This window comes from Oryzias melastigma, linkage group LG13, assembly GCF_002922805.2.
Source record: "Oryzias melastigma strain HK-1 linkage group LG13, ASM292280v2, whole genome shotgun sequence".
NCBI lineage: Eukaryota > Metazoa > Chordata > Actinopteri > Beloniformes > Adrianichthyidae > Oryzias > Oryzias melastigma.
In genome coordinates this window covers 30,251,121-30,261,107 of record NC_050524.1, presented here as the reverse complement: position 1 = coordinate 30,261,107, position 9,987 = coordinate 30,251,121, and the positions used below count along the sequence as shown (strand labels likewise).

The 9,987-nt window shown below is 39.3% G+C and overlaps 1 protein-coding gene across 1 annotated transcript in view; it reads left to right on the top strand.

Annotated features, from left to right (window-relative positions):
• Positions 1 to 9,987, top strand: part of LOC112149033 (von Willebrand factor A domain-containing protein 5A) — a gene marked incomplete at its 5' end in the record, with an annotated part of 40,673 nt that overhangs the window by 27,454 nt on the left and 3,232 nt on the right. Inside the window, 4 exon segments of the mRNA XM_036214769.1 lie at positions 405 to 520; positions 1,001 to 1,221; positions 1,360 to 1,419; positions 1,607 to 1,660. Coding sequence (XP_036070662.1) covers positions 405 to 520; positions 1,001 to 1,221; positions 1,360 to 1,419; positions 1,607 to 1,660 — 451 coding nt within the window.

Sequence of the window (9,987 nt, the reverse complement as noted above, 5' to 3'; positions counted from 1 at the left end):
AAACCTGAAAGCAAAGAGGGCGAAAAAAAGGGGAAAAAATGAAAATACAAATACACTTTTTTTTAATTTAGTAACAGTTTTAGGTTTTCCTTTTTTATTCAGGTTTTACATTTACAATTATTATTATTTTTTTATATATTTATTTCAAACTTTTTATTTCATTTTTCATATTTTCAATAGTTCCTTCAAGTTTTCAGTGTGTACTTTTGCATTTAAACCTGTTTTCAAATTTTCCCCCAAAATTTTCCTCCAAATTTAAAATTTCTTGTCTTCAATTTTTACTTTTTTCTGCATTTACAATCTTGTTTTTCATTCATTTGAAGCTGATCCCAGTTTGACCCGATTCTTCTCCTTGATCCGTTGTTTTGTCAAAGCGATAAGCATTTGTTTTTCTGTCTTCCTAGAGCTTACAGACAGTAGAAGGCTCGCTGACTGTGAAGTACAGCGTTGCAGGTCATCCCTGTCAAAGCCAGCTGTCCTTCAGCCTCAAGCCTGCAGACATGGACTCCTGCACTGACAGGTAAAACACCTGGAACATCTGAGGACCTGCCATCACTCCGGGATCTCAGACGGTCAAAAAGCTGTTGGATCTGCGGGTCATTCATAGTAAAAAGTGTAACATTGGATTAATTAAAAAATAATCAATAACAAATACTCTGTTTTGTTACATTTAAAAATATTAGTTTTGGATCTAATTATTATTTTTAACTGAGTAAAGCATCAACTCAACACTTATATGCAAAACAAATAACATTTTGGCTTTATAAGAAAGTATACACCACTATTACAAGTTGATCCTACAACGCAAACACAAAATGTAAGTTGATCCTACAACGCAAACACAAAATGTACCTGACGACATTCTGATGTTTTGTGAAAGTGGTGGCAGTTTGCTTGTTTTAGGGTATAACTTAAGACAGGCTGGTTTTAGATGCTTCATTTTTAAATTTTTAAATGACTGTACAAGGATTTTTTTTCTTGTGTTTTCCTCTTTCTGCAGCCCCACGCTCCACCGTCTGGCTGCGTTGACTCAGATCCGCTGGTTGGAGATGGAGGAACGAGGCTGTGACGGCGAGCAGAGCGACAGCGTGAAGCAGAAGCTGGTGGAGGTCAGCGTTCAGTCCGGAGTGAGCAGCGCCTTCACGGCCTTCATCGCTGTTGACCAAAGCAACGACAGAGTCATCAAAGGCCCAATGGTTCACCCAGAACTCTTTGCAGACTGTGAGTGACCTGCTTTGATTTGGCTCATTTCTTCATCAGTGGACAAAAGTATTTTATGTTTTTTGGTTTTTTTTTGGTGCGTTTTCTAACGGCCTATGAATAATTTAGTATTATGTCTCGTTTTCTCTTTCTTCACAGTATATTTGAAAAGTTCTCTGTTCTTCTTTGGAGACGACGATCTTTTTGGCAGCAAAAACAGTATGTGACCGAACCTAAATTAATTTTATACCTCAGAAGATATATGGCAAGTTCAAGCAAGCTGATCGGTCTGAATAATGTCAAATCAAACATGGAAACTGTGTTAGATGCAGATTTATAGAAGTGAAATTGTAAGTTTTTTCCTTTACACATGATATTTGATTTAATTGTCTTTTTATCTCAACAGTTTTCAGGAGGATTTACTCGTCTATAAGAAAAAGGGTTTTAGCCAGAAGTCGTGGTAAGTAGCGTCCTAGCCCTCATCTTTCTGTAAGACCTGACAGATTTGAAACATTAATTTAACTGTGAAATATCATCAGTTTTGGTCAACAACAGACCTGTGTGAGGTCTGTGAGATACTTTCAGTGTACATTCTTTTACGAACTCCCCATCACTGAAGGGCTTTTTACACTGGTGTTATGTCAAGGTACGTTCCCCCTCCTAGAATGTGTTTCCCTGCTCGCTAGCATAGTTGATTTGTTTCGTAAAACTCATATTTTGTCCCAAAAAAGCCTTAAAAGAAGGATGATCATAAACTTTAGGAGTTTTTTGGTTGTATTTGCATATTTTTCCACATATTTTACATATTTTTGAGTTTAAAAAAATTACATTTGTTTGGCTAATTTAGGATAAGAAACACAATTTATTAAAGTGACTTTGTTATGGAGGCATGTAACAACAGATAATTAAATCCCACCAGTCACAATTGTGACCATAAAAAAATGTTTGATTTCTAAGGTAACAAAAATGTTATTGAATAATCCATCTATGCGTTTTCAGCATATATTGAAATAATAAAGGATCTCAATGAAATATATTAGGTGTCACATGTGTACTGTAAAATGTCACATGACCAAAGTTGTTCACTTCTTGTTTGCACCAAGAAAAGAGGATGAAGGTGAGAAAACTCTGAAAGAAAAGGTTAGAAAAGTATGTCAATATTAAAAAAAAGGGCATTAATTTTTGGTACACGTCATATTTCATATAGCTAGTATTGATACTTGCATTTCCAAATACTCAACTTTGCTTAATGTGATCATAGAAATTACAAACATGTACAATAGTGACCGGTGAGATTTGTCATTTTATCTACAGTGAGCCTCTAGATCAGGAGTGTCAAACTCAATCGCACAAGGGGAACAAAATCTAAAACACATTAGGTCACGGCCGAACAGGATAAACATTTATTGAAAACTCTAATACTTCATTTTTATAACTTTAAAACTGTAACTTTTTAACTTAATTATGAACTAGATAGTATAGCATTACCTATGATAATGCTAGTGTGACTGTGATAAGCTAAAACTGGCCACTGAAGATGCTAACAGATGAAAATGCTTAAATTGCTAGCTAAAAGCGCAAAAGCTGATAAATGAAAATGCCTAAGCTGATAGCTGGAATCACTGAAACTAAAAGCAGAAAACGCTAAAACCGATAGCTAAAACAGCTAAATTATTAGCTATAATAGCTAAATGCCAAATTACCCAAAACGGCAAGCATGTAGCTGAAATTTATTCTGGAATAATTTTCCTGTCTGTTTTTATTCATAGTAATGTTAAAAAGTTTTTAAAAATGTCGTTTTAGAGTGTTCAATAAATGTTTATCCTGTTCGGCCCACGACCTAAGGTGTGTTTTGGATTTTGGCCCCTTGTGCGATTGAGTTTGACACCCCTGCAGTAAAGGATGGCCTCACAACGGCTGTGGTTGGCTAAAGAGAGCAGGGAAATACTGGGAGAACCACAGTCGGTTCCATTATTCAGACATTTCGTTGAGAGAACAGAAAGAAAACTGGTCCGTTTTCCTGAAGGTAGAAAGAACATGAATGGCCAACCCACCTGTTGTGTCTTCACGCTAGAACACAGGTGAAGTAATGGGGTTGGACTAGTTTCAGGTGGAAGCAAATGGCAGCTGTGCTCCATGATTGTTGCTTGTGTTAAAACATGCACATGTTTTGTGTGTTTTTGCTCAGCTCTTATTCTTCATTTGGAAGTTTCTGCCCAAACACACTAATTTTCCTGACACTCTGATCATCTGACACTTGTCAATGTTTGGGAAGCTCTGGCTCCCTGACAACTGTTTGAAGCAAAAACAAAAAAAGGTTTAAACCAGAACCACTTTGGTTTATCATTGCATTGAAAAACAAGTTTTTAAACACCCTTCTCATTGTTCTGTTCTCCCTGTTCTGATCAGCAGCAGGCTAAACAAATTCTTAAAGCAACTCTGAGATTGGATCTCACAGAACCACAAACCCTTAAGGGTAGTTTAACTTCTCTTGGACCTGGAGTTCAGGCCTGTGAGACTTAGTGATGAATGTGATCATTTCACATTTTGTCTTTAAATTGAATAGGAAGTTTTGACAGGATTCGCTATTGTTGTGTTGTTCAATAGTGGAATCAGTTTTGTGTAGTGAGACAGCAGTTTGTTATGCTTTTCTTTGATTCGTACCTAAAACTGTTACTGAACTCAAAAATAGTTCTCAGATTTAGAGAGAAAGATCACAGCAGGAGCTGCAGAGTTTGATGGACGATCTTCAAAGCCCAACAGGATTCCATACTGACTTTACTGATTGCATCATTTCAATGTGTCACGCCACTACATCATAGTGTGATGTCATATGACATCACACTATGATGTATCCATGACCTCACTGGTCAATGATTGCATCATTTCATTTCACACCACCAGTGATAAATCATAGTGTGATGTCACATGATGTCATATTACATCATTTTATATCATTATTCGTAGACACAAAAATTCTTGTACTGAGGCATTTTCCCACAGACCGTACAGCGATCAAAGAAAAAGACTGCAGCTCAAGATTAACCTTACAAAGAACCTTTATAGTCTCTTTGTGATCAGAAGCCAGAATGACACTTGTATTGGACCCGTGGACAGGATCCCCTGTCCTCAAACCGGAAGGCTGGAAGGATTGGAGTGACTCCCCCGATGACGATGAGTACTCTTCTGAGACTCCAAAAAGTCAACAACCACAAAAGGAGCAGACGCAGGACAAACCTAAATTTACAATCTTGCGGAAAATGCAGACACCAGCTAAAAAAAGCGTAAGTTTTGCTCAAATGGTCACCCTTCGCAATGCTTCAAACTTTCCAGGGAAGCCTGGTTCTGTCCCTGCTTCAGGACCAACTTCCACCTCAGTGGAAAATGAAGCACTTAAGGAGGAGATCTCTGTTCTGAAAGATGAACTTCAGCACCTGAAGAAGCGTCTCCGTTGGAAAGATGAGGACCTGGAGGATGCTGACCTGACAGTTGATCACTTTATGGAAAGGATTGGCCATGAGCGAATACTTTACTTAAAGCGTAAGGCCTGTTTCAGAAAGCTCAAAGAAGAAAAGAAGCAACTTGAGGAAGAAAATTCCTCTTTCTTGCAGGAAATCTCTCAGTTAAAAGAGGCTCTGCAGGAAAAAGACGTCTTAGCTGAGAATGTAAATCAGCTGGAAAAAGAAAGGAAAGAGTTGGAGACAACAAATTCTTCCTTGATCCAAGAAATCACTCAGCTAAAGACCGCTCTAGAACAACAACAGCAACATCTAGACCTCACCAGCAAAATATCTCAGCTGGAATCATCCCTCAAACAAGAGACGGCCAGAGCCAATGACGCAGAGAAACGCTTAGCCCACCAGAAGACTGAAACTGACTGCATAAACACTTCTGTTGTCATCTTAAGACAACAATTACAAAAAGAAAAGAAGACAGTAGAAATGCAGAAGAGCCAATGTCTGAATCATCAGCTGGTATTAACAAACACACAAAATCAGCTGACCAAAGAAAGAGCGGAATGGCAGAGGAGAAACACCTCCCTTCAACAAGAGATGGCTACATTAAGAAAAGTTCATCAGGAAAGGGTTGCTGCGTCTCACAAAACTGAAGAGAGCTTTGTGAAACTATTTTCCAGCGCTGAAAACCAGATTGGGAAACTCAAAGAAATTCTCAAAGGAAAAGACGCGATCATAACCAATCTGGAGGTCATCTCGAAGGAAAAGGTGGACCAGCAGGAGCAACAGCTTGAGCAGGTCAAAAAGGCCTTAGTCAAGACAAACTTGGACCTGGGATTAAAATTACAACATATGGAGGAAAATGTTAAAGACGAGAACATCCATACAAATCCCACCAAGATCAGCTTTGACCTGGAGGTGGAAGAGTCCAACAAATTAAGAACTGCTTCGGCCAAAGTTAAGGAAGAACAAGAAGACCAGAAGCAGCAGAGGGACAAAGAAAAGTCCAGCCTCTCACATAAAATAGCTCATCTAAGGGAAGTTGTCCAGGAGAAAGAGACCATCATCTGTGATATGAAAGACGGTTTGATGGTCCAACTTGATCAAGTACAACAGCAGGTCAATGAGATGAAGGAAAAGCCTAAGAAGAAGACTGCTGGTCAGAGGTTCCTGAACATATTTAGAAAGTCAAGAAAAAAACACTAAGTGGACCCCTGACCACAGGAGAGAAAAGTGGTTTAGCGCCGTTATGCTAACGTAAAATGTTGCATAACGGCGTCCTGATTGTGCAAACGGTTTAGGAGTTTCGATCGTCTAACGGATGTCAAGACTGTAGACAAAGTTCTCGTGTTAAAGTGTAAAACATTTATTATTGTTCTATAGGCAAAAAATAGTAAGGGTTTTCTTTCTCTTCTATTTTTGTTCTATGTATCTTGCAAATGTGTAACTTCAATTGTATTATTTTGTTTAATGTAACTTTTCACAATACCTCTTTAAAGTCTAAGCTAGGTTTTGTGTTTATTTCTTAATATTATTGTTTTTTTATTTAGAAGTCATTTTAAATTGTATGCAGTTTTAATTTAGAAATGCTTAGAGATTAGAGTAGGGGGAGGAGGGGGGTTGAAAGACTATCTCTTTCTAGATGTCAAGAAAAAGCTACCCCCCCTCCCATTTTATATTTGAGAAAAAAGCAAAAAAAAAAAAAAAACAAAAAAAAACAAATAAAAATAAAAAACACACACAAATACATGCCCAGGAACACAAACAGACAACACACACACAACACGCATACAACACACACGCATACAACACACACACAAACACAAACCCCCTCCGTAAACCGCCACCTTAACGTGGTGGAAGGGTTTGAGTGCCCGAGGGATCCTAGGAGCTGTCTGCGGTTGTTGGCCCTGGTGGGTCATCAATGATAGACAGCAGGTCCTAAGTGACGGGCCAGACTAAGAGCGGTTCACAATGTCAGCAACAGCAATATTTATGGCCCGCAGCATCAGGTACTGATGGCAAGGACCATATTATTTTCACTTTTGTTTTCTCATCCAGGTCAGTGTCACTGGGGCCCCACTCTGGAGCCAGGACTAGGGTTAGGGCTAATATTCAAGACCCTGATGCCTTTTGTAAAATATCCAAGGTTATTTCATAGCTTGTTCAAGACATTCAACTATTTCCTGCTTCTCAGCAGCAGACATCATTTTCTTTCCCATATTGCTTGAAAATGTTGGTCTGCCTAATAATGTAGAACGTCCTTCTTTAGTAGCTTTTCATTTAATTGAACTCACCTGGAAAACTAATGATCACACGTGTCCCTGAGACACAAAATCATCCATGAGTTTGATTAAAAAAACAAATAGTTTTAACTCTTTGACACCTAAACATAATTTTCATAATCATTTAGACTGCACGGTAAATTGTTCACAATTTAACACACTTACGCATATTTCCTAATTTGTTGAGAATTTTTTTACAGGCAAAACCTAGATTTATGACAGCCCTATTTTAGTTTATCTAAAATATTTTAACTCTTTAAGGATATGTAGCAACCCTGGATTTTGTTGTTTTTAATGTTGACTTCTGACAAAAAAAAATGACTTTTTAAAAAAATAAATAACACAAACAGGATTTTAAAAGTCTCTTTTTTACTTCTTTGGATAATTTTCCTAACTCTGTGATCCATAAGCTCAGCAGCTGTTAAGCAGCCTTCAAAGCAGGCCGACGTCAGCAGGACCCCCCCCCCCCTTGCATTAGTGGGCGGGCCTACCTCATGGTGTGAATGCACTCGGGCTCCTTGGTGAAGGCGTAAGCATATGCGCTGGATGTTGTGCCGAAGTCAATGGCCACCACCACCACAAAGGACGGCCCTGACTGCACCTGGTCCGAATCGTTCTGCTGCACATAGTCCGAATCGTTCTGCTGCACACACGTCAACACAAGAGACCAGCCGGCATTAACAGCAGAAGCACACATCACTGGAAGAGATCAATCCTAAAACATGTTTGCTTTAAAACTCACCCAAAAGACACTTGATGTAATTTAAAGGACAATTAAATTTTTAACCCATGTTCAAATCATTTCCAGAAGTCTTTTCTTTATGATTATGTTGTTTTTAGCAAAAATAACTAAACATCTGTCGTTTTCTAGGACATAATTTCTGCAGTGGCAGGAGATCATAAAAAATTCACCTGAGATGTGGGTGGGACTGTTGGCAAGGAACAACCCAGCCTCCACTTCCCATCACCCATCTGTTTACGTCATGTGTCAAAGTCAAGACCCAGCATTACCCGGAGGGCCGGATCCGGCCCTCCGGGTAATTCTATCCGGCCCTCCAGATCATTTTATTTTATTATTATTAATGGCCCGATGTTATCTTGAGCTCATTTCTAACTTGTATATTTTTGACAAAATATATTTTTATGGAGAGTAAAGTATTGATAGTTATTTAATGTTTAAATTTATTTATTCTGGAATACTATTCCTGTCGTTTTAAAAGTTTAAAAATTGGCATTCTGCTAGCTTTTTGGACTATTTTGGCATTTACTAAGATTTTTTAGGCTATTTTGGAGTTTAGCTAAAATGTTATATAAATGATAGCTGTTTTGGCTAATATAGGCTTTCCCCCCCCATTTTTAGGCTGTTTTGGAGTCTTGATAACTTTTCAGTTATGCTAACTGTGGTAGTTGACCCAAGTTATCTTTTCTTAGTTTGTTTTTTAGGCTAATGTGGCATTTAGCTAATATTTTAGCTGGCTATCAATTTCTATCAATTTTTATCGGAGTGTGTTTTGAAGGAGTCGAGCAGCCTAAAAGTCTTGAGGAGAAAATGTTATTAATGCTTCAGACTTGTTTCCATATCACTAGATCTGCAGCTCGTTTCATGCACAGATGCATGAATGCATTCACCTGGCCTCTAGGCATGTATGCAGCTGTTCTACAAACCATTTAACAGCACCAGAGCTGCTGGACATAGTGACAAGTTTGTAACTATGCTTTAGAAGTTATTTTGCAATCATCCTCTGAAATGATCAAAACATACTTTTGATTAAACAGGAGGGGCTGACTGTTTCTTAGAATGAGTGTTTTACATGCTCATTTATCAAAGTTACAGAATACATTTACCAGCAATGGTTGACTCAAAGACTCTTTCTTCTTTTTTTGTAAATTAAACCAGTGTTTCTTTTTCCTTCCCACTGTTGTTTTTTACACTATTACACAACAGTTGCAATGAATGATGAAGAGCCAAAAGGAACACAGTAATGAACAGACCACAGTGTTTCCAAAGAACAAAAGAACCAAGTCACATGTGCCTCTCTAACCCCTCCATTGTGGCTCTTTGGGTAAAGAGAAACAAATTGCTTTAATTTTAAAAAGGAACGTAGTTATTTGTACTAAAACCCAGCCAGCAAGGACAAGCTACAAGCTAAGTGGCAAGCTAGTGAGCTCCACTGTAGTTTGCTAGTGAGCTCTTCTCTAGCAAGCTAGTGAGGCCCGCTGTAGCATGCTATCAAGCTCTGCTTTAGCGAGCTAGCAAACCTCTCTGTAGCATCCTAGCGAGCTCCACTGTAGCATGCTAGCAACTCCACTGTAGCATTGAAGCGAGCTCCGCTGTAGTATTCTAGCAAGCTCCACTGTATGGAGTTAGCAAGTCCGCTGTAGTGAGCCTGCTAGCTCCGCGGTAGCACTCTAGCAAGCTCCACTGTACTGAGCTAGCAAGCTCAGCTGTAGTGAGCTTGCGAGCGCCAGTGTAGCGTGTCAGCGAACTCCGCAAACTCTGCTGTAGTGAGCTAGCGAGATCCACTGTAGTAAGCTAGCAAGTTCTGCTGTGAGCTTGCAAGCTCCATTATAGCAAGCTAGCGACCTCCACTGTGGCATTCTAGCAAGCTCCACTGTATTGAGCTAACAAGCTCTGCTTTAGCGAGCTAGCGAGCTTTGCTATAGCAAGCTAGAAAGCTCTGCTGTAACATTCTAGAGAGCTCCACTGTATTGAGCTAGCGACCTCCACTGTAGCAATGTAGCCAGCTCCATTATAGCATTCTAGCGACCTCCACTGTAGCATGCCATCAAACTCTGCTATAGCGAGCTCCACTGTAGTATGCTAGCAAGCACCGCGATATTGAGCTAACAAGCTCTGTTGTATTGAGCTAGCAAGCTCTGCTGTAGTGAGCTAATGAGCTCCAGTGTCCACCAGGCGGCTGGGTAGCATTGTAGGCAAACCCACTGAGTGTCCACTTAAGCTAATCTGGGCAAACACAGGTCGGGTCACCACAGAAACTGCGGACAAACCCATTTTGGGCCCACATTTTCTGCCCACTATCAAACCA